This window comes from Mesoplodon bidens (assembly GCF_964165515.1).
Source record: "Mesoplodon bidens genome assembly, chromosome: 11".
Classification (NCBI taxonomy): domain Eukaryota; kingdom Metazoa; phylum Chordata; class Mammalia; order Artiodactyla; family Ziphiidae; genus Mesoplodon; species Mesoplodon bidens.
The window spans coordinates 33,962,629-33,988,135 of record NC_138167.1 but is presented as its reverse complement, the minus strand read 5'-3'; the positions used below and the strand labels follow the sequence as shown (position 1 = coordinate 33,988,135).

The following is a 25,507-nucleotide window of genomic DNA, read 5'->3' as shown; positions in this document are numbered from 1 at the left end:
TATTTTATTTTTGGCTGCGTCGGGTCTTAGTTGCGGCGCGCGGGCTCTTCGTTGTGGTGCGCGGGCTTCTCTCTAGTTGTGGCGTGCAGGTTTTCTTTCTCTAGTTGTGGCACACAGGCTCCAGAGCGCGTGGGCTCTGTAGTTTATGGTATGCAGGCTCTAGTTGAGGTGAGCAAGCTCAGTAGTTGTGGCACGTGGGCTTAGTTGCCCCGTGGCATGTGGGATCTTAGTTCCCCTACCAGGGTTTGAACCTACGTCCCCTGCATTGCAAGGCAGATTCTTTACCACTGGACCACCAGGGAAGTCCCAGTCCTGGAAACTTTTGATAGAATCCAGTGTCTCATAATTGTTGGTAACAGGAATCCACACAAAAGAGGTTCCATTAAGGTGACCCTTGTATTTTTCTGTGTTCCAGGCAAGACTGTGACGTGATCAACACCTGCTGTTGCAAGCACTACACGGGCCGTCTAATCAAGTGAGGACAGTGCTTCCTGGATTCGCCATACTTTTGTTTGTTTTGACATTTATCACTGTAGCTGCACATTTAAAAATCTTTTTTCTCTTTTGTGAAGTCAAATGATATCTTCAATTAAATATAATATATATCCTTAGGAATTGATTATTTGGTAATCAGCGTAATAAGAAAAATAAAGAATAAAATTGTCCCTGTGGTTTCCTACCTCTAGCTTCTCCAAGATGAGCGTGGAGAATTCAGGGCAATTTTTCAAATTAGAATATGTGTGGAATGTGTACAAGAACCTTAGCAACAGGGTGCCTACAGAGAGCACCTTAGGTGGACTTTTATCAGGGAAGTAGGAGCATAGAAAAGCCATTCTATTCACACGTAGGACAGACTAACTCACTTCTCTGGCACTTATCAATACCTACTCTTTATTAAGTGCAGAGAACCCAGAGAAGTGTAAATTACAAGAGGAGCTCCCTGTCTATTGAGGAAAGACACAAAAAACCATGATAGGTAGCCCAACAAAGGGTTGAAAAGCATAAGATTGGGGCCATCCAGTCTGGGTCACAGTAATGGTGATCTTGGGCAGGTAATTTCACCTTTCTATGTATGTAAAAGAGGACACTTACCCAGAATTTCCCTCATAAAGTTATAGTAAGGATGTAATGAAATAATATACCTAAAGCACATACCACGGTAACTGGTATTATCGCCAGCACTTATTTGATTTGCTGCTATTATTCTGATACAATATAATTATTACAATAGAAATATGTGTAAGTGCTGTAAGACTTGAATTGGGGTAGTGATAAGAGAGATTAGAGAGGAGAGGATGAATTTAAAAGGTAGAGTCAATAAGATTTTTGGTAACTTTTGTAATATAAAGGCAAAGAGAGACATGAGCCTTTATGCCAAGATTTCTAACTTGAAAAAGTTCGACTGGGAAATGTTACTGAGTTTGAGGTGCTGCAGAAAGTGTAGATAGACCACAACTGAGGGAGCCTGATTTCTTGTTCACCTTTGGAGAACAAAAGTGACATAAAAAGACTGTGGAAATAATTTTGAGAACTGGATCAGATCTGAGTAAGAGTCAGTGCTTAAAGAAAATGAAATTGAGGTTTTCCAAACTCTGATGCTGTATTATTATTTTCTAACCCAGAAACCATCAGAATAGACTTGAATTTGGAGTTGGTGATAAAATTTGTTGTACCAGGAACGCGTATCTCTCAGACTTACTCCCTGAAAATACCTTCAACAGCCAACAAAATAATGAACTAAAGGCCGGTGGCGAAGACTTTAATGGTACTCCTCATGGTTTTGCTAAAAATAAGCATGACTTTGAAAGTGGTATTCGACTCTGCAATGGAGAAGTATTTTTCATAACAGAGGTAAATGATAACAGAAAAATAGTACCTTTTTACCTATGAGGGATAGATTTAGTTTTCTTTTATTGCCCAAGGATTGATTCAGAATTTAATCATATCAGAGCTGGCATTCTTCTTCTATAATTTTTTGTTAAGGATTTTTGCATCTGTGTCCATGAGGGATCTTGGTTTGTAGTTTTCTAGTGATATCTTGTCTGGTTTTGGTGTCTGACTAATGCTGGCCTCATAAAGTGAGTTGGGAAGTGTTCCTTTCTCTTACGTGTTCTGGAAGACTTCGTGAAGAAACATTTTTAATAAGTTTGAAGTGCTTGAGTAACAAAAACAAGGGACAAGTGACACACTTATATTTTACAAAGCATCACTTCCTTGGTTGCTGCTTACATGTAGGAACTATGGAAGTGGTCACCTTGAATTTGTCCTCATTGTATAAACAACCTTTTAAACTTACAAGTTTATTCTTTAAAATCTGTGAGGAAAAGTAAACCCTTTGCCAAAAATACATTCAGACTCACATAGTCAGTGCAAGAAGTGAAATGTATAGTCTTCAAGATAAGAAAGACAACACAGACTGTTCTCCAAAGAGTCAAATTAAGGTTAAATTTCAAGGACCAAAAACTTCCATTTGTGGTTATTAAAATATTTGGTGTGTCTATATTCAGTTAATGCTTAGATTTTAAGCTTTTTGAAATTATTAACAATTATACATGCTATTTTATTTATAAGGTGCTTGCATTTTATGTTCAACCCCAAAATAGACCTTTACAGTGTACATATTTGAAAACATACAAAACAGTTATTTGTTTTGATGACAGGATAAAACTGATATAACTTTTGGAAAGAAAAGATTTTTGACTATTAATAATATGGCTGGCTTCGAAGTAACTGTGGATTTTGGGAAACTAATGCAATATTGTAACATAAAACATGCATGGGCAAGAACTATTCACACTTTTCAGGTAAGAATGGACTTTTATAAAGCAATTTAAATAGCTTGCCAAGATAGAGTACCTTGCATTATTTTCTTCCTAAGTTTTGTTGCTTTTATTATTTTTTTAATTAGGAAACAAAATACACAGAAGTACAAAAACTACTGTACAGACACTAATGTTTTACACTGTCTGCTTCAGAGCTGTCTTTATTTTCTGGATCTAAGACATAGTTAAAGTCTCATCCTGCAGGCCTTCCCATGTCTCCCAGGAAAAGAGCAGTCAGGACCAGAATAACTGAATTTCCCTCTTGCTTCCGTCTCCAGTGTCACTTGGCATGGCACTCTTACTGATCTTGCCTTTATTTAAAATTTTGATATTTTGTTCATTGTGGATCATTTTTGCTCTAAATTTTAACTTTTAAATTATTTTCTTAAACTGAAATATAGTTGACTTACAATGTTTCAGGTGTACACAAAAGTGATTCAGTTATATGTGTAAATATATATGTATATGTATTTTCAGGTTCTTTTCCATTATTGGTTATTACAAGATATTGAATATATCAGTAGTGCCCTGTGCGATATAGAAGGTCCTTGTTGTTTATTTTATGTATAGTAGAGTGTATCTGTTAATTTGAAATCCCTAATTTATCCCTCCCCACCCCTTCCTTTCCCCCTTTGGTAACCATAAGTTTGTTTTCTATGTCTGTGAGACTGTTTCTGTTTTGTAAATAAGTTCATTTGTATCATTTTTTTAGATTCCACATATAAGTGATATCATATAGTTGTCTTTCTCTGACTCACTTCACTTAGTATGGTAATTTCTAGGTCCATCCATGTTGCTGCAAATGGCATTATTTCATTCCTTTTTCCTTTTTTTTTTTTTTTGCCACATCGTGCAGCTTCTGGGATCTTAGTTACCTGACTAAGGATTGAACCCAGGCCCAGCAGTGAAAGTACCAAGTCCTAACCACTGTACTGCCAGGGAATTCCCTATTTCATTCTTTTTTTATGGCTGAGTAGTATTCCGTTGTATGTATGCGTGTGTGTGTATTTATATATATATATATATATATATATATATATATGTATGTATGTATGTATGTATGTGTGTATACATACCACATCTTCTTTATCCATTCATGTGTCAATTCACATTTAGGTTGCTTCCATGTCTTGGCTATTGTAAGTAGTGCTGCTGTGAACATTGGGGTGCATGTATCTTTTCAAATTAGAGTTTTCTCTGGATATATGCCCAGGAGTGGGATTGCTGGATCATATGGTAATTCTATTTTTAGTTTTAGTTTTTTTAAAAATTTTTTTTAAAATGCAAGTAACTTTATTTTTTATCCACGCTATGTGGCTTACGGAATCTCAATTCCCTGACCAGGGATTGAACCCACACCCTCAGCAGTGAAAGTGCAAGTCCTAACCAATGGACCGCCAGGGAATTCCCTATTTTTAATTTTTTGAGGAACTTCCATACTGTTCTCCATAGTGGCTGCACCAATTTACATTCCCACCAACAGTGTAGGAGGGTTCTGTTTTTCTCCACACCCTCTCCAGCATTTATTATTTATAGACTTTTTGATGATGGCTGTTCTGACTGGTGTGAGGTGATACCTCATTGTAGTTCTGATTTGAATTTCTCTAATAATTAGTAATGTTGAGCATCTTTTCATGAGCCTGTTGGCCATCTGTATGTCTTTGGAGAAATGTCTGTTTAGGTTTTCTGCCCATTTTTTGATTGGGTTGTTTGTTTTTTTGATATTGAGCTGTATGAGCTGTTTGTATATTTTGGAAATTAATCCCTTGTCGGTTGCATTGTCTGCAAATATTTTTTCCCAGTCCATAGGTTGTCTTTTCATTTTGTTTATGGTTTCCTTTGCTGTGCAAAAGCTTTTAAGTTTAATGAGGTCCCATTTGCTTATTTTTGCTTTTGTTTCCATTGTTCTAGGAGATGGATCCCCAAAAATATTGCTGTGATTTATGTCAAAGAGTGTTCTGCCTATGTTTTCCTCCAGGAGTTTTAAAATATCTGGTCTTACATCTAGCTCTTTAATCTGTTTGATTTTATTTTTGTATATGGTGTTAGAGAATGTTCTAATTTCGTTCTTTTACATGTAGCTGTCCAGTTTTCCCAGCACCACTTATTGAAGAGACTGTCTTTTCTCCATTGTATATTCTTGCCTCTGTTGTCATAGATTAATTGACCATAAGCGCACGGGTTTATTTCTGGGCTTTCTATCCTATTGGATTGATCTGTGTCTTTTTTTGTGTGTGCCAGTACCATACTGTTTTGATGACTTTAGCTTTGTAGTATAGTCTGAAGTCAGGGAGCATGATTCCTTCAGCTCCATTCTTCTTTCTCAAACTTGTTTTGGCTATTTTTGTGTTTTTGTGTTTCTACACGAATTTAAAAATTTTTTGTTCCAGTTCTGTGAAAAATGTCACAAATGTCAAATTACCAAATGTTGATAATTTGTTAGGGATTACATTGACTCTGTAGATTGCCTTGGGTAATATGGTCATTTTAACAATATTGATTCTTTCAATCCAAGAACATGGTATATCTTTCCATCTGTTTATGTCGTCTTCAGTTTCTATTATCAGTGTCTTATAGTTTTTGGAGTACAGGTATTCTGCCTCCTTTTTAGTCCTAGATATTTTATTCTTTCTGAAGTGGTTATAAATGGAATTGTTTCCTTAATTTCTCTTTCTGATAGTTTACTGTTAGTGTATAGAAATATAACAGATTTCCATATATTAATTTTGTGTCCTGCAGCTTTACTGAATTCATTGATGAGTTCTAGTGGCTTTCTGGTGGCATCTTTAGGATTTTCTATTTATACTATCATGTCATTTGCAAATAATAACAGTCTTACTTTTTCCTTTTCAATTTGGATTGCCTTTATTTGTTTTTCTTCTCTGATGCTGTGGCTAGGAATTCCAAAACTATGTTTAATAAAAGTGGCGAGAGTGGGCATCCTTGTCTTGTTCCTGATCTTAGAGGGAATGCTTTCAGCTTTTCACCATTGAGTATGATGTTAGCTTTGGGTTTGTCATATGTGGCCTTTATTATGTTGAGTATGTTCCCTTTGTGCCCACTTTCTGGAGAGTTTTTTATTTTTTTAAATTTATTTGTCTTGATGGCTGAGTTTCTTGGTATCCTCTTAAATTTTGTACCCAAAGCAACTGCCTCATTTGCCCTCCCCTCATCCCAGGCCTTCCCACCCTCCTCAGAGGTGATTTCTGACCTGAATTTGTCTGTTCATATAGAAACAAGGTAACCAAGTTTTACATAAATGGTACTGTATTGATTATATATATTTTTACAACTTCTTTTTTATTTGTTTAACCAACTTTATTGGGGTATAAAAATGTATCCCCTTCCTCTACCCTTGTGAGGTAATTACTTTATTTTTTTTTGAGGTAATTACTTTTGATTTGGGAATAATTTTAGATTTATGGAAGAGTTGGGAAGTTAGTACAGAGAGTTCCCATGTACCCTTCACCCAGCTTCCCCTAATATTAGCATCTTATATAACTATGGTATATTTGTCAAAACTAAGAAACTACTATTGGTACAGTACTATTAACTAAAAAATACACTTTATTTTGATTTCACCAGTTTGTCCATTAATGTCCTTTTTCTGCTCCAGAATCTTATTCTGGACACCACATTGCATTTGCTGCAACTTGCTTTTCAACTTTATTTTAATATTTTTTAATTCTCACAAGTTATTTGTGGCTCTGTTATTTATCTCATTGTTTTAAACTCCTCTCTCTGCCATTGTGTTGTTTTGGTGACAAAGCTGCATCCACTTTCTTTTTTTTATATATATAAATTTTATTTATTTATTTATTTTTGGCTGCATTGGGTCTTTGTTGCTGTGTGTGGGCTTTCTCTAGTTGCGATGAGCGGGGGCTACTCTTCATTGCAGTGCATGGGCTTCTCACTGTGGTGGCTTCTCTTGTTGCGGAGCACAGGCTCTAGGAGTGCAGGCTTCAGTAGTTGTGGCTCACAGGCTCACTAGTTGTGGCACACGGGCTTAGTTGCTCCATGGCATGTGGGAACTTCCCGGACCAGGGCTTGAACCTGTGTCCCCTGCATTGGCAGGTGGATTCTTAACCACTGCACCACCAGGGAAGCCCCCACTTTCATTTTTATGCAGAAAATTTTATGGGTTAGACTGTATCCTCTAATAGTAGGCAAACATTAATTAGCATAGGGTTTTTTTTTCAAAGTAGATGGTGTTTTATTTATTAACTTACCCCACCTCAGTTCCAGAAAGAATTTGAAATGGCTTACAAAAAGTGCCCACAGTTGAGCATGATTTTTTAAAATATAAAGAAATGCACGTCAGGGACTTCCCTGGTGGTGCAGTGGTTAAGAATCTGCCTGCCAATGCAGGGGACACTGGTTTGAGCCCTGGTCCAGGAAGATCCCACATGTCGCAGAGCAACTAAGCCCGTGTGCCACAGCTACTGAGCCTGTGCTCTAGGGGCCAGGAGCCATAACTACTGAGCCCACGTGGCACGACTACTGAAGACTACGTGCCTAGAACCCCTGCCCCGTAACAAGAGAAGCCACCGCAATGAGAGGCCCGCGCACCACAACGAAGAGTAGCCCCCACTCGCTGCAACTAGGGAAAGCCCGTGTGCAGCAACGAAGACCCAACGCAGCCAAAAATAAATAAATAAATAAATTTATTTAACAAGAAAAATGCATGTCAAGTGGAAAATAAAGTTAAACATGATAAAAGGATTACTGCCAAGAGTGGATTGGAATGCTGATATGCGTACTGTCCTATTTGTGTGTTAATGTAGACTGCAGATTTAGCTTTTAAGTTCCCTTAAGGCCAAAGTTCCCAAAGCAAAGAGAGAAGCAGTCAGTTGACTATGTCTACTAGGTTAAAGTAAATGAACGAACAAACAGTTGTTGAGAAGGGCAAATATTCCTAGCTGTGAGATCCGGGAGAAATTTCTCCCATGGATTTTTATGATGGGGACTCTGGAATTCTGGAAACTCATATTCTTCAATTTTGGGAAATTTTCTTAAATAATTTCATTATCTCATCCTCAGCTTTCTCTGTTTTTTCTTTCTAGAACTTCTACTGTATGGATATTGGACCTCCAGAACTGGTTACCTGAATTCTTATCAGCTCTCCTATTTTCCATCTCATTAATGTTTTGTTCTGTTTATTTCTTCACATTTATAATCCAGTTTTTCTGTTGCGTTTCTAGACAAATAAGTAGTGAAGGGTTTTTATTACTACTGGGTGGAGATTGGAGTAGATATCTTGGAATGTTCTCTTCATTGAATCTGGCTCTTATTTCATAGTTGAAATAATGTCTCTTACCTCTGAGAACATTTGTGATTGTTGTCTTATATCAGTATAGTTTGTTCTTCAAGTTCAGTTGAGCTCAACAAAAATGTATTGAGTCAGACTCTCTTCTCTGTGCTTGATATAGGTCAGTCCATGAAATAGTCAATGATACTTGACATTTTGAGGATTATATTTGGTAAGGAAGAGGTTAGAGACAAATGTAATTGAAAAAAATAAGTAAACTATGTATTATGTGAGAAGGTGGTAAATGCTGTGGAAAAGGGGTAGGGGTGAGGTGCAGTTGTAATTTTAAATAGGTGGTCAGGGTAGGCCTCACTGACAAGGTGGCATCTGAGTAAAGATTTGAAGGAGGTAGTGAAGTTAAACCATGTGAATATCTGGGACAAGAGCATTCTAGGTAGAGAGAATAGCCAAGGCCAAAGTTTTAAGGTGGGAGGCTGTCCAGCAGGTTTGAGAAACAGGAACAGCAAGGAGGCCAGTGTGGGAGAGTGACAGGAGATGAGGTTAGAGGAGTGATGTGGGCCAGGTCACCTCCTGGGGCCTTCTAGGACTGTGTTATTCAATATGGTAGACAAATCTGGTCCACGACTTGTTTTGGTAGTTAAATTTTTATTGGAACCCAGTCCCACATTGATTCACATATTGGTTATGGCTGCTCTTGCACTACAAAGGAAGAACAGAGTGGTTGCCATAGAGACCATCTGGCCTACAAATCTTAAAATACTGATGCTTTGACCCTTCACAGAAAAAGTTTTTTGACCCCCACTCTAAGGTCCATATAGACTTTCAGATTCTAGGTCCATAAACTCATGAAGGGCATTAATGGTTTGTGTCTATTCATACCAGTTGTTGAGTTTTAGAACAAATTTAGAGAAGTAAATAAGTAAAACTTGCCTCCTTTAAGAAGTTTGACAGTTCTTAATGATTTGAGGAAGATTTAAAACATGGGCAAATGATTAATAGCAGGTTGTGAGGTGAAGGTAGGTGCCCATGTCCCACTTTCGGAGGACAGCTTTGGCTGACAGTCTAATATTTATCCTCATTCACTCAATGAGACACCTGATAAAGAACAGTGAGCAAGACAGATGTGGTCCTGCCTTCACAGAGCTTACAGTCCAGTGAGGAGTACAGTTAAGAAAGCAGTTGGTGACAGTCCAGTCAGGTTAAAAATACTGTGATAGAGGAAGTACAGGGTGCTGGAAAGTACATGGATCGGGCAGCTAATCCGGAAGTAGGCCAGATGGAGGCCAGGGACTGGGGAGCACAGGCAGGATCACAAGGAAGTTCTTTGTGCTTGAGGGAGCCTGGCTCATGGGAAGGAAGGGGGAAAGGAAGGAGGGGAAAGGCCAAGGCTGGCTCTTGAAGGGCTGTAGGAGCCATATTAAGGAGTTAGGACTTTTTTTTTGAGAGCCTGGGAGCCATTAATGGGTTTTAAGCAGAATCTGATGTGACTAGATTTGCATTTGACAGATAGCACTGTGGCTGCTATTTGTGAGGACAGTGTATTGCAGTAAATGTGGGTACAGGGAGACATTATGAGGCTATTAGATTTTTCTCAGTGATACTTAATTGATGATTAAGAACTCAGCTAAGTTTAGGTAGACGTTTACCTGTTTACAAAAATACAGTGTAAAGTATAAAGTCCATGGGAGGATGGGGGGATGGTGCTGTATATCTAGCAAATGTGTTTAACATTTGTAGAATTAAGTATCATTTACATTCATTTCTGAGATTCAGCAGCATTGGAAGGAAGTATTTATCAAACTTTTATAACCTGAAGAGTTGGTTCAAACGCTCTGTGTCCAGCAAGGTAGAAGTGCTTGGTATGTACAAGGTTTTTTTTAGTGCAGATGTGTATTTTCTACATGCCTCATCTTGTTGTTTGTCTCCCCCACAATTCCTCTTTCAGGCAGAGGAATGTGGGAGCGTTGGGAGAGAGAATGGCTCTAACCCCTTCTTAGTTTATATTGGCACTGAAAATACAGGGACTAAGAATAGCCACAGCTTGTTATTGTTTTCTTGAAATTGTTTTCTCACAGTTACATTGTGACATTGGGCATTTTTCTTGCCTGTAGTATAGTTCTTGGTTTGTTAAACCCAAGAAACAAAGGTTCGTCATTCTCTTTTGTCTTATTTTGATAAGAGTAATAAATGGTTCAACATTGGAAAAATACGGAAAGTAGAAAAAAAAATCATCCATAGGCCCTCCGTTTGGAAACAGACTGGTTACATTTTTGGTAGGATTCCCTTCTTGCTTTGTGATTTACTTTGTTTTTGTTACATCTTTATGTGCACTTCGTATTTTTGATCAGAGTATTTTGTGTTACATGGTTGTGATCATTTTTTTATATATATGTATCAAGTTTTTAAAATTTTGTTATGTTTTAAAGCATATCTGATGTTTGTAACATATATAGATACATGATATAGAAAAATAAATATATACATATATATATTTATCTATTTCCTATTATTGGATATTTCAGGTGTCTGTTTTTGTTATATAAGTAACAGTGGAGTAAGACATCCATACATAAAGCCCATACAGCTGTTTCAAATTCTTTTATTAAGGAAGATTTAGCACTGCATGCAGTTTAAAGTTTATTGCTGGGTTTCTACATGCCAGTTTTGGATCTATGACACCCAAACTTAGCAGCGTAATTAGAAAATGGGAATTCCAGGATAATGAATAAAATGGAACCCATCAGATGGATTCATTTGAATACTCTGGCCAGGTAGAATGCTCTTGAGAGCACTTTGAGGACTTGTCTCCTTTCTGCCTTTGTAGACTGTCCAGAGACATGAACCCATTATGCAGTATTAAATCTCCCTCGTGCATTATTTCCCCTCAGGGGTCGGAGGAGAAGACAGTCGTGTATGTGGTTGGGAAGGCGGGCCGCCAGCACTGGCAGCACGTGTACACAGCGGTGACCCGGGGCCGCTGCAGAGTGTACGTCATTGCAGAAGAGTCTCAGCTTCGGAGCGCAATTATGAAAAACAGTGTTCTCAGAAAAACTCGTTTAAAACATTTTTTGCAAAACAAGCTCTCCGAGAGCTGTGCATCTCCAGCAGAGTTTGCATCCCCATCAAAGAGCCCTGAAGACAGCAGGAGACCCAGCACACATCCATCAGCATCCCCACTCCCTACAGCCACAGATGACAGGGTGACAGATTATGTCCCCAGAAGGAGGGCCTCTGTGGCTGGTGACATGCTGTTTGCCTTTGCTGAAGGATGGGAATTACCTTCATCTGATGAAGTGCATACAATTGAAGATCCATCACCATTGAGAGGGTCCAAAAGAACATGTAGCATGAATGCCGCTGCAAGTCCAAGCAAAATTCTTATGGTAGGACTGATGTTCAGGTTTTATTTCAATATTGCTGGCTTCAGTGTGCTTATAAATGACTGCGTATTTTTGTTAATGCCACATAGTGCTGCAGGACTTAAAAAACAAGTGTTTCTCTCACCTCTGTCCCATTTCCTCTCTATTTCTATATCCTGGTGGATCTTAGCTTGATCTCGGTTGAAGGTTTCTCCCTCTGCTTGAGGCTGGCACTCTGGACAGCGTCAGTGGACTGGTGGAGGCGGCATGCCAGGAGAAACTTCCTCGTCTTCCTCATCACCTTCCCCTTCCTTTCGTAGGCCATGGTCCCATTTTTATCCCCACAGCTCCATTGAAGTGGCTGGTCCCAGTCATCTTCTTATCAACTTCAGAGGCCTTTTCTTAGGTCTCATTCTGGACTTTTCACCCCTGACAGTTAACATTTTTAACTGCAGTTGCTGTTGCCACGTTTCCTTCCCTTGGTTTCAGTGTGCCCTTTCCCTCTGACACTTCCCCTCCATCTCTGGCTCGTCTCCTCTTCATGTCTTCCCACCTTTTCTTCCCTTCCTCTGACTGGAGACATCTCCCCCAGGCTCAGGGCTTCTTTCCCTTGAGACCTGATCCCATTCTCTCAGTTTTAGCTGTCACCTTTGCACTGGTGATTTGGTCAACAAATAGTTTTCAACTGTCCATTGCATTCCAGGCACTGGGCATTCAGAAGTTCAGTGGCTTCAGTGGCTCCCTAGTTCCTACTGCATAAATTCCAGGCAATCTGGCTTGGCATTTGAGACCTTTCTCTGTTCAATTCCATCTTTCCCAGCATCATTTCATTTATTTCCCACTATTCCTTTTTTTTTTTTCTTTAGTCAATCTAGTCTTCATTCATTCACTACATTGAACCAAACTTATTCTCATCTCTTCCTTTTGTTTTTTCTTGGATTCCTCCTTTTCTCTGCCCCCTCTCTTTCAGCATTTGAAATAAAAAAACATAGCTCCTCTGCTAGTCACTGATCTAAATGTTGGAGGGAGAGAAACAGACAGGTCCCTGGCTTCATGGCCATTACATTGTACCAGTGGGTCATAGGCAATCCATACCACAGAAAATAAAGTTTTCAGGTCAAGAAAGATTCTATGAAGAAAATACAGGTAATGAGGTAGGGAATGGTCGGTAGGAGTAGGGGGGCAGGAGGTGCTATTCTGCCATGGTGGTCTGGTAAAAGTCCTTGCTGAGGAGGTTACGTGTGAGCTGAGCACTAAATGATGCAAAGAAGCCAGCCGGTTGAGGCCCTGAGGAAGAGCATCCCAGGCAGAGGGTGTAGCACATGCAAAGCTGAGAAGGAATGACCTTACTGGAAGGGGAAGGGAGACCAGTGTGCCTAGTGAATGAGGAAGAGAGAAGATGTGATGATCTCAGAGAGACAGGCAGAACTACAGGAGGCAGCTGGGACTTTATCCTACTTGCCACGGGAATCCATTGGAGGGCTTTAAGCAAAGGTGCGATATCATCTGATGTATGCTTGACAGCCATCTCTCTGCTGTGGAGAGTGACCTGTGGAAAGGAAGGTGGAAGCAAGAAGACCAGTCGGGTTGTCCCAGGGAGAGCAGTGAACGAGCAGCGAGGGTGATGAGAAGTGGTTGGATTCTTGATGCCTGTTGGAGATGGAGTCTGTTTGACTTGCTGATTGGGTGTGAGGGGGTAAAACAAACAGTGACCCAGGACGATTCCTGGATTTCTGCCTGAAGCAGCTTGGTGAATGGTAGTGCCGTTTCTTGAGATGGGAAAGATAATGAGGAGAACTGGGTTTGGGGAAATGGAGAGTTCTCTTTCAGCATGTTATGTTTAAGTTATTAATTAGATGTATATGTGGACTTGTTGAGAAAGGCAGTGGTTGGTAGAGAAGTTTAGAGCCTCAGGGTAGGTTAGGGAGGGGAATGTCCATTTAGGAGTCATTAGCATATAGTGGTGGGTTAATTTCAGGAGATGCCACAGATAGAGGAGGAGGCCTTAAGACTGAGTTCTGGGGGGTACTCCTAACTTTCAGAGATCTGGCAGAGGAGGAAGAACTGGCAAAGGTGACTGAAAAGAAGTACGAGTGAGAGAAAAGGAAGACTAGGGTGGCAGGAGGGGACAAAAGTCTACCTAGGGTGGACTGGTCAGAGACTAGGGGGTGAGAGGGTGGAGGAAGCAGTAGAGAGGCAGGGTTCTTGAGAAGGTTGCTATGAAAAGGAGCAGAGAGACAGGGCTGTATCTGGATGGAGGACTCATGGTCAAGGAAGGATTTATTGATTTATTTATTTTGGATGGGTACATTAAAGCATCCTAGTGTATTGATGGAATGGTCCAATGGAAAACAAGAAATTCATGATTCAGAGAGAGGGGATAATTGTAGGAATGGAGTCCTGAAGTGGGTGAGATGGGAAAATCCAGAGCATAAGTAGAGGAGTTTCCCTTAGATAGGATTGGGGACATTGTGGGGTGTGTGTGTGTGTGTGTGTGTGTATACACACACATATATGTATACACATGCATATAATGGAATATTACTCAGCCATAAAAAAGAAAGTGATAAAAGTAGACATAGCAGAAAAAAGTTTTCCCTTTTTTTCTTCTTCAAAATAGTAGGATCACTGCTGATTCTAAGTTTCATTCAGTACTCAAGATCAACTCTGCTGAGATGGAATTTCCATCTCAACAAAGCATCTTTTTTTTTTTTAATTAACTATGTTACGTCTTACAAAGACCCTGGGATAAATAAAGCTTTTGACCTGGAGCAGAAAACAGAAGCAGTTCCAAGGAAAGAGTCTTTTTCTAAAAGTTTCTTGCTTTCTATTTCTTAGCAGCAACATGGGGTGGGGGAATCATGGTTTATAGGATGGTACGAAGAGAAACTGGCAGCACTATTCATCTTCAGTTTTGAGCTTGCCAAAGCTTTTAAGCTCCAGGGGAGGCTAATGTCCCTGAAGGTCTGGAGCGCCAAGAGTGATGACGGTGGGGGGCTGCCCCGTGTGGGTTGTTCTCACCGCGTGATGGCGGCAGTACAAGCGAAGTCCCCTAACTGAAGAGGATGAGTTCTCTCACATGGTTTGCCACAAGTATGTGGCATTTACAGGAATCCCTAGAAACGAGGAAACTAGAATTCAAAGCTTCAGGACTTTATAAATTAGGGACTTCTTTGTCTCGTAATTCTAGACTTTCAGGTGCATTGAGATGTGTCGTTTGTGAAAGATCAAATTCGATGACAAGGGCTGCCCACATATCTATCCTTCATATTTGTATTGCTACATAAGAGCCAAACCAGCACTGAGATTCTACAAATACCAATGACTAAAGTACCTGAGCCCCTCCCTCCTAGAAGAAAGCTTTTGCTTTTCCGTCAATTAATAGCTTTGGGTTTGGAAAAAAGTCCTCAAAGAAAATGTTGACCTGATTTTTTTTTTTTCCTTTTGCCTAGCCTCCCACCATCAAAGAAAAAAAGGGATGGGTGACAAAAATGACCCTTAAAAAACATATGTGTAAAATACTGCTAAAATGTATCATGTTTAAAGCAGGATTTCCAGAATTTTTTGAAAGAAAATGACATTTTTACTTAAAAATAAAAAAAAGCTAGGAAAGACATAATCACATAGTCCCTGAATAAAGATAGTCCTTGTCTTACTCAGAGTTCCCTAGAGAAACAGAACCAATAGCGTGTGTCTCCATCTATCTGTCTGTCTATCTATCTATCTATCTATCTATCTATCTATCTATCTATCTATCTTTCTAGGCTATTTAATTTAACCTATCTATCTGAATTTATTTTAAGGAGTTGGCTCATGCCATTGTGAAGGCTGGTGTTGGTAGAGTCCAAAATCTGCAGGTAAGCTGGCAGATAGGAGGCTCAGAGAAGAGTTGATGTTGCATTTCAAGTTCCGAAGGTAGTCTGCTGGCAGAATTCCTTCTTCCTGGGGGGAGGTCAGTCTTTTTTCTGTTAAGGCTTTCAGTTGATTGGATGAAGCCCACCTACATTATGGAGGGTAATCCACTTTACTCAGTCGGCTGATTTAAATGTTGGTCTCATCTAAAAAATACCTTCAAAGAAACGTCTAGGACAGTATTATTCAACCAAATATCGGGGTACTGTGGCTTAGCCAAGTTAACACATGAAATTAACCATCACCGTCCTCTAAATTGAACAGATTTAGCATGATGAATGATGAGTTGAATTTTGCTAATTTTTCTCTTTCCCTGTGGTGGTGAGTCTTCTTCATGACTGTACTGGTCCATTGGTGCTTGGGAATCACTAACAGTACCAAGAGTATACTCGAGGTGTACTTGCAGTGTATCGTCTTAACCACACCTACAGCTGGCGTCGTGGACATGCAGGCTGGGCAGTCGGTCATACAGGGCTTTGTGCTTAGAAGGAACCCATGCTTGTTTTAATGTTCTCTGCTTGCCATCTTGAAATTCTTAATTTTTGAACAAGGGGCCCACATTTTAATTTTGCACTGCCAAATTATGTAGTGGACCCTGTCCATACTTTTAGAAATTAAATATATGTACTTCTACATGCCAGTCCTGGAGGTGGGTAGTGGCGTTACCACAGTGAGCAAAAGCAGGATGACAGCCGATTGCTCTGGTCTGCTCCAGGCTTCCACGGGGTGGGAAAATGTATGATGTCTTCTGAGAAGCAGTCAGAGGGAATAGAATTACACAGGGTAGACTGACTATATTTTTATAAAATTAACTTTATTTTTACTGTTGTTCCAACAGGTGGAAGAATCATCTCCACAAGTGTCTTCTAAACTTCAGAATTTGAGACTAAATAGTTTAACCCCCAGGCAACTTTTCAAACCTACAGATAATCAAGAAACTTAGTTTTATTTCAGATTGCTCAAAATAATTGTCTATTTTTTTCCATTCAACACAAAATGAACATCATAGCTTCAAAGGATCAAGACAAAAGAGGATGTCTATTAACTGGAGTTTTATTTTAAGACATTTGTGTTAGCAGATATTTTAAAATCATTTCATCAACGAAAACCTTAGTGATTTTGACGTCTGTCATCAGGAAAACTGACAGCACTGGTCATATGTGAGGGAAAAATATGTTATATATATTTTTTAAAAACCTGTACTTTTAAAAGTGTTTTATTTTTAGAATAATGCCTTATTAAATTCCATCATCATTGTGGGTGATCTTTGCCATTGGGTTGAAGCAGTGGTAAAGATAAACTGTAATTATATCTCTCAAATTGTTAACACATATTCTAGGACATTGTGTCTTCTGCAAAGTGGTCATCTCACAAGGCTGCTACTTGCTCCGTCACTGCTGCCTGGACCTACCTGGTACATTTTCCTGGAAGTTCCTGCTGAGCTGGAAGCACATTGGTTTTGGTTTTTGTTTTCTTAATTTGAGATATAATTGACATAGGACATGGGGTAAGTTTAAGGTGTGCATCATGTTGGTTCACTACTTCTATATTGCAATATAATTATCACTGTAGCATTAGCTAATATGTCTATCATGTCACATAGTTATCATTTCTTCTGAGAATATATTGTTTTAAAGATATTCCACTTTGAAAATTTTTTTTCCTCTCAGTGATTTGATTTTTTTGAGTTTTATTTATTATTAAATGGTAAAAGAAAAAGTTAGGAAAAATTTACCTGTTATCCCAGTGTTTTAAAAATAGCCTTCCTGGGCTTCCCTGGTGGCGCAGTGGTTGAGAGTCCACCTGCCGATGCAGGGGACACGGGTTCGTGCCCTGGTCCGGGAAGATCCCACGTGCCGTGGAGCGGCTGGGCCCGTGAGCCATGGCCGCTGAGCCTGCGCTCCGCAACGGGAGGGGCCACAACAGTGAGAGGCCCGCGTATCGCAAAAAAAAAAAAAGCCTTCCTGAGATGTAATTCACATACAGTTCACCTGTTTACGTAGTTGAGTGGCTTTTAGTAAATTCACAGAATTGTGCAACCAACAACACAATTGATTTTAGAACATTTTAATCATCCCCCAAAGAAATCCTGTACCTCTTAGCTCTAATCCCTTTTCCCTTTCAGTCCTAGAACTGCTAATCTATTTTGTCTCTATTGATTTGCCTATTTCAGACATTTCATATAAATGGAATCATACAATATATGATCCCTTGTTACTGACTTCTTTGACTTAGAGTTTTCAGACTTCATCCATGTTGCAACATGTAACAGTGCTTCATCCCTCTCCCTTTTTTAAAGTTAAAAAAAAAATTATGTACAAAGAACTAGCATTATTTCTTTTATTGGGTATATGTCTTAGATAATCCATTCAAGGAGTATCATTTTATCCAGCTTGATGAAGCCTATATCTTTCATGTACTGATGGAAAAACTGGCGGCATATATTGAGGTAATATTCCCAGATCAGACCATGCTGGTTTGAGCTGATGTGGCGAGATCACAGGAACCTTGGCTGAATTTTTGCAGGTAGCTCTAGTAGAGTTGCTGATGACCCATCCTGCTTTCAGTAGTGCAATGAGGCAGAAGGCTTTCATTTCTTTTTATTACGAAATATTCCATTGTATGGATATGGTACGTTGAATTTATCCATTCATTAGTTTATGGACATGTGGGTTGTTTCCTCTTTTTGGCTATCATAACTAATGTTGCTATGAACATCTGTGTACAAGTTTTTGTGTGGGTATATATTTTCATTTCTTCTAAGTATATACCTAGGAATGGAATTGCTGGTCTTATGGTAACTCTATGTTTAACCTTTTGAGGAGCTGCTAAACTCTTTTCCAAAGCAGCTGTACCATTTTATACTTACACTAGCAGTGTGTGAGGGTTCCAGTTTCTCCATTATCGCCAACATTTGTTATTATCTGACTTTTTAATTATAGCCATCCTAGTGGATATGAAGTGACATAGTGGTTTTGATTTGCTTTTCCCTTATGACTAATGATGTTGACCACCTTTTTGTGTGCTTATTGGCCATTTGTATGTCTTCAGAGAAATGTCTATTCAGATACTTTGTCCAATTAAAAATTGGGTTATTTTCCTTTTTATTATTGAGTATGAGTTCTTAATATGTTCTACATACCTGTCTCATTAGAAACATTATTTACAAAATTTTTTAATTGTGATGATGTCCAGTGTATGTATTTTTGTTGTTGTTATTGCTTGTGCTATTGGTGCTACATCTGAGAAACCAATGCTTATCTAAAGTCATGAAGGCCTACTCCTATTTTTTCTTACAAGAGTTAAATAGTGCTAAGTGTTACATTTAGCTCTTGGATTCATTTTGAGTTAATTTTTTTTTTATGGTGGGGTAGGAGCCCAACTTTATTCTTTTGCATGTTGCTCTCCAGTTTTTCCAATTCCATTTCTTAAAGTGACTATTTCTCCATTGAATTGTGTTGGCATCCTTGTCAAAAAATCAGTTGATTGGGCTTCCCCGGTGGCGCAGTGGTTGGGAGTCTGCCTGCCGATGCAGGGGATGTGGGTTCGTGCCCCAGTCCGGGAGGATCCCACATGCCTCGGAGCGGCTGGGCCCGTGAGCCATGGCCGCTGAGCCTGCGCGTCCGGAGCCTGTGCTCCACAACGCGGGAGGCCACAACAGTGAGAGGCCCGCGTACTGCAAAAAAAAAAAAAAAAAAAAAAATCAGTTTATTATAAATGTGAGGGTTTATTTCTGGATTCTCTATCTATTCCATTGATCCAAACATCTGTCCTTTTGCCAGCACCATGAGTCTTCATTAGTTTTGCAGGTTTGAAGTCAACAAATGTGGGGACTTACCTGGTGGTCCAGTGGTTCAGACTCCACGCTTCCACTGCAGTGGGTGCAGGTTCAGTCCCTGGTCAGGGAACTAAGAAAAGATTCCCATATGCTGTGTGGCGCAGCCAAAAAAAAAAAAAATGGAAATCAAGAAATGTGAGTCCTTTGGGCTTCCCTGGTGGCGCAGTGGTTGAGAGTCTGCCTGCTGATGCAGGGGATGTGGGTTCGTGCCCCGGTCCGGGAAGATCCCACATGCCGCAGAGTGGCTGGGCCCGTGAGCCATGGCCGCTGAGCCTGTGCGTCTGGAGCTTGTGCTCCGCAACGGGAGAGGCCCGCGTACCACAAAGAAAGAAAGAAGTGTGAGTCCTTCAATTTACTCCTCTCTTTCAAGATATTTTGGCTCTTCTGGATCCCTTGCTTTTCGTATGAATTTTAGGATCAGCTTGTCAATTTTATTGACAAAGGAGCCAACTGGCATTTTGATTGGGATTGTGTTGAATCTGTGTATCTGGGGAGTATTGCCATCTTAACAATATTAAGTCTTCTGATCTATAAACATGGGATGTCTTTCTATTTATGTCTTCTTTCATTTCTTTCAACAATGTCTTATAGCTTCAGAGTATAGCTTTGTGCTGTTATTTAATTGAAGTATAGCTGATTTACAATGTGTTAGATTCAGGTGTAAAGCAAAGTGATTGAGTTATCTTTATCTATAGATACATAGTATATTCTTTTTCAGATTCTTTTTTATTGCAGGTTATTAAAAGATATTGAATATAGTTCCCTGTGCTATACAATAGGTCCTTGTTGCTTATCTATTTTATGTATAGTAGTGTGTATGTGCTAATCTCAAACTCCTAGTTTATCCATCCCCACCCCTTTCCCATTTGGTAACCATGTTTGTTTTCTATGTCTGTGAGTCTGTGTTTTGTAAATCAGTTCATTTCTATTATTTTTTAAGATTCCACATGTTAGTGATATCGTATAATATTTATTGTTGTCTGACCTCATTTAGTATGATAATCTCTAAGTCCATCCATGTTGCTGCAAATGGCATTATTTCATTCTTTTTTTATGGCTGAGTAATCTTCCATTATATGTATATGTGTGTGTGTGTGTGTGTGTGTATACATATATGTGTATATATATACATACCACATCTTCTTTATCCATTCATCTATCCATGGACGTTTAGGTTGCTTCCATGTCTTGACTACTGTAAATAGTGCTGGTATGAACATAGGGGTGTATGTATCTTTTCGAATTAGAGTTTTCTCTGGATATATGCCCAGGTGTGGAATTGTTCGACCATATGGTAACTCCATTTTTAGTTTTTTAACGAACGTCCATACCGTTCTCCATAGTGGCTTCACCAGTTTACATTCCCACCAACAGTGCAGGAGAGTTTCCTTTTCTCCACACCCTCTCCAGCATTTTTTATTTGGAGACTTTTGGGTGATGCCATTCTGACCGACGTGAAGTGATTACTTCATTGTAGTTTTGATTTGCATTTCTCTAATAATTAGCGATGTTGAACATCTTTTCATGTGCCCGTTGGCCATCTGTATGTCTTCTTCACAGAAATATCTATTTAGGTTTTCTGCCCATTTTTTGATTGGGTTCTTTTTTTTTCATATTGAGCTCTATAACCTGTCTGCATATTATGGAAATTAATACCATGTCAGTGACATCATTTGCAAATATTTTCTCCCATTCTGTAGGTTGTCTTTTCATTTTGTTTGTGGTTTCCTTTGCTGTGCAAAAGCTTTTAGCTTATTAAGGTCCCATTTGTATATTTTTGCTTTTGTTTCCACTACCCTAGGGGACAGATCCAAACAAGTATGGCTGCTATTTATGTTAGACAGTGTCCTGCCTATGTTCTCCTCCAAGAGTTTTAAAATATGATCTTACATTTAGGTCTTTAATCCGTTTTGAGTTTATTTTTGTATATGGTGTTAGAGAATGTTCTAATTTCATTCTTTTACATGTAGCTGTCCAGTTTTCCCAGCACCACTTATTGAAGAGACTGTCTTTTCGCCATTGTATATTCTTGCCTCCTTCGTTGTAGATTGACTGTAAGTGTGTGGGTTTATTTCTGGGCATTGTATCCTGTTTCATTGATCTATGTCTTTGTTTTTGTGCCAGTACCATACTGTTGTGATGACTGTAGTTTTGTAGTATAGTCTGAAGCCAGGGAGCGTGATTCCTCCAACTTTGTTCTTCTTCTTCAAGCTTGTTTTGGCTGTTTTGGTCTTTTGTGTTTCTATACAGATTAAAAAATTTTTTGTTCTAGTTCTGTAATTTGATAGGGATTGCATTAAATCTGTAGATTGTCTTTTGTAGTATGGCCTTTTTAACAGTATTGATACTTTCAATCCAAGAACGTGGTATATCTTTACATTTGTGTCATCTTCAGTTTCTTTTGTCAGTGTCTTCTAGTTTTCAGAGTACAGGTCTTTTGCCTCCTTAGATAGGTTTATTCCTAGGTGTTTTATTCTTTTTGATGTGATGGTAAATGGGAATGTTTCCTTAATATCGCTTTCTGGTAGTTCATTGTTAGTGTATAGAAATACAACAGATTTCTGTACGTTAATTTTGAATCCTGCAACTTTACTAAATTCATTGATGAGCTCTAGTAGTTTTCTAGTAGCATCTTTAGGATTTTCTCTCTATATTATCATGTCATCTGCAAACAGTGACAGTTCTACTTCTTCCTAATTTGGACTCCTTTGTTTTTCTTGTCTGATTGCTGTGGCTAGCACTTCCAAAACTATGTTGAATAAAAGTGGTGAGAGTGGGCATCCTTGTCTTGTTCCTAATCTTACAGGGGAAGTTTTCAGCTTTTCCCTGTTCAATATGATGTTAGCTGTGGGTTTGTCATATATGGCCTTCATTATGTTGAGGTAGGTTCCCTCTTTGCCCAGTTTCTGGAGAATTTTTATCATAAATGGGTGTTGAACTTTGTCAAAAGCATTTTCTGCACCTATTGAGATGATCATATGCTTTTTATTCTTCAGTTTGTTAACATTGATTGATATACAGATATTGAAAAATCCTTGCACCCCTGGGATAAATCCCACTTGATCATGGTGTATGATTCTTTTAAGGTATTGTTGGAGTCAGTTTGCTAATATTTTGTTGAGGATTTTTGCATCTATGTTCATCAGTGATATTGGCCTGTAATTTCTTTTTTGGGATATCTTTGTCTGGTTTTGGTATCAGGGTGACAGTGGCCTCACCCTGAGACCACTGTGTCAGGAAGTATTTGGAAGGGTTCCTTCCTCTGCAAATTTTTGGAATAGTTTGAGGTGTTAACTATTCTCTAAATGTTTGGTAGAATTCACCCATGAAACCGTCAGGTCCTGGACTTTTGTTTGTTGGGAGTTTTTAAATTACTGATTGAATTTCAGTACTAGTAATTGGTCTGTTCATATTTTCTGTTTCTTCCTAATTCAGTCTTTGGAGATTTTACCTTTCTAAGAATTTGTCCATTTCTTTTAGGTTGTCCATTTTATTTCCATATACTTGCTCATAGCTGTCTTCTATGATCCTTTGCATCTCTGTGGTATCAATTGTAACTTCTTTTTCATTTCTGGTTTTATTGATTTGGGCTCTCCATCTCTTTTTCTTGATGAGTTTGGCTAAAGGTTTATCCATTTTGTCTTTTCAAAGAACAAGCTTTTAGTTTCATTGATTTTTTTTCTTTTTTTTTGTCTCTATTTATTTCTGATCTGATTTTTTATGCTTTCTTTCCTTCTACAAACTTTGGATTTTGTTTGTTCTTTCTCTGGTTGCTTTAAGCATAATGGTAGGTTGTTTATTTGAGATTTTTCTTGTTTCCTGAGGTAAGCTTGTATCACTATAAACTTCCTTCCTAAAACTGCTTTTGCTGCATCCCATAGGTTTTGGATCATCGGGTTTTCATTTTCATTTGTCTCTAGGTATTTTTTTATTTTTCTTTTATTTCTTCAGTGATCCATTTGTTGTTAAGTAGCATATTGTTTAGCCTCCACGTGTTTGTTTTTTGCAGTTTTTTTCCTTATAGTTGATTTCTGGCCTCTTAATGTTGTGGTTGGAAAAGATGCTTGATATGATTTCAATTTTCTTAAATTTATCAAGGCTTGTTTTGTGGCCTAGCATGTGATCTATCCTCGAGAACATTCCATGTGCACTCGAAAAGAATGTATTTTGCTGCTTTTGAATGGAATGCTATAAAAATATGGGTTAAGTCCATTTGTTCTAATGTGTTATTTAAGGCCTGTGGTTTGTTATTGATTTTCTGTCTGGATGATCTGTCCATTGATGTAAGTGGAGTGTTAAAGTCCCCCACTATTATTGTGTTACTGTTGATTTCTCCTTTATGTCTGTTAATATTGCCTTATACATTGATGTGCTCCTATGTTGGGTGCATATATATTTACAATTGTTATATCCTCTTCTTGGATGGATCCCTTGATCATTATGTAGTGTCCTTCTTTGTCTCTTGTAACAGTCTTTATTTTAAAGTCTATTTTGTCTGATGTAAGTATTGCTACCCCAGTTTTCTTTTGATTTCCATTTTTGTGGAATACCTTCTTCCATCCCCTCACTTTGTCTGTATGTGTCTTTAGATTTAAAGTGAGTCTCTTGTAGTCAGCATATATATGGGTCTTGTTTTTGTATGCATTCAGGCAGTCTGTGTCTTCTGGTTGGAGCATTTAGTCTGTTTACATTTAAGGTAAGTATTGATATGTATGTTCTTGTTGCCATTTTGTTAATTGTTTTGGATTTGTTTTTGTAGGTCTTTTTCTTCCCTTTTCTTTTGTTCTCTTATGCTTTGATGACTATTTTTGGTGTTATTTTGGATTCTTTTTTCTTTTTTGTGTGTATATCTATTTTAGATTCTTGGTTTGTGGTTACCATGAAGTTTTTGTGTAGCAGTCTGTATACATACCTGATTGTTTTAAGTTGCTGTTCTCTTAATTTCAAATGCATTTTAAATACCCTGCATTTGTACTCTCCTCCCCTCACTATTACTGTTTTTTTTTTTTTTTTTTTTTTTTTTTTTTTTTTGCGGTACGCGGGCCTCTCACTGTTGTGGCCTCTCCCGTTGCGGAGCACAGGCTCCGGACGTGCAGGCTCAGCGGCCATGGCTCACGGGCCCAGCTGCTCCGCGGCATGTGGGATCTTCCTGGACTGGGGCACGAACCCGTGTCCCCTGCATCGGCAGGCGGACTCTCAACCACTGCGCCACCACGGAAGCCCACTATTACTGTTTTGATATATTTTACATCTAATTGTTTTAGGTATCCTTTAACTGCTTATTGTGGATATGGGTGATATTACTACTTTTATCTTTCAGCCTCCCTACTAGCTTTGTGTGTGGATGATTTCCTAACGTTACTATATGTTTGCCTTTTCTGGTGGACTTTTTCCTTCCATAATTCTTTTTTCTAGTTGTGGCCTTTTCTTTTTTGCCTAGAGAAGTTACTTTAACATTTGTTGTGAAGCTGGTTTGGTGGTGCTGAATTCTTTTATCTTTCACTTGTCTGTAAAGCTTGATTTCTCCATCAAATCTAAATGAGAGTCTTCCTGGGTAGAGTATTCTTGGTTGTCAGTTTTTCCCTTTCATCACTTTAAATATATTGTGTCACTCCCTTCTGGCTTGCAGAGTTTCTGCTGAAAAATCAGCTGATAGGCTTATGGGAGTTCCCTTGTATGTTATTTGTTGCTTTTCCCTGCTGCTTTTAGTATTCTCTAATTTTTGTCCTTTTGATTATAGTGTGTCTTGGTGTGCTCCTCTTTGGGTTAATCCTCCATGGGACTCTGTGCTTCCTGGACTTGGGTGACTGTTTCCTTTCCTAGGTTAGGATGGTTTTCAGCTATTATCTCTTCAAATATTTTCTTGGGCCCTTTCTCTCTTTTCTCCTTCTGGCAACCCTATAATGCAAATATTAATGTGCTTCATGTTTTCCCAGAGGTGTCTTAAACTGTCTTCATTTCTTTTCATTCTTTTTTCTGTTCAGCAGCAGTGATTTCTACTACGCTGTCTTCCAGTCACTGATCCACTCTTCTGTATCATGTAGTCTATTATTGATTCCTTCTAGAGTATTTTTCATTTCAGTTATTGTACTCTTCATCTCTGTTTTGTTGTTCTTTATATTTTCTCATTCTTTGTTAAAAAATTCTAACTTCTTGCTCTGCACATCCATTCTCCTCCTGAGTTCTTTGATCATCTTTATGATCATTACTCTGAACTGTTTCTTGGGTAGATTGCCTATTCACTTCACTTAACTCTGCTTCTGGAGTTTTATCTTGTTTCTTGGTCTGGAACATAGTCCTCTGCCAC

General features: G+C 38.7%; 1 protein-coding gene across 3 annotated transcripts in view; it reads left to right on the top strand.

Annotated features, from left to right (window-relative positions):
- HELB (DNA helicase B) overlaps positions 1 to 19,354 on the top strand; it is a 36,669-nt gene extending 17,315 nt beyond the window's left edge. The window contains exons 9-14 of one of the 3 annotated variants that reach the window (XM_081250279.1): positions 416 to 475; positions 1,623 to 1,851; positions 2,661 to 2,804; positions 10,980 to 11,474; positions 15,254 to 15,307; positions 16,201 to 19,354. In XM_081250279.1, coding sequence (XP_081106405.1) covers positions 416 to 475; positions 1,623 to 1,851; positions 2,661 to 2,804; positions 10,980 to 11,474; positions 15,254 to 15,307; positions 16,201 to 16,305 — 1,087 coding nt within the window. In that variant the 3' untranslated portion in view covers positions 16,306 to 19,354. Of the gene's footprint in view, positions 1 to 415; positions 476 to 1,622; positions 1,852 to 2,660; positions 2,805 to 7,885; positions 8,358 to 10,979; positions 11,475 to 15,253; positions 15,308 to 16,200 lie in introns of those variants that run through there. The other 2 variants (XM_081250280.1, XM_081250281.1) reach the window with 2 other exon arrangements.
- The last annotated feature ends 6,153 nt before the right edge of the window (positions 19,355 to 25,507 follow it).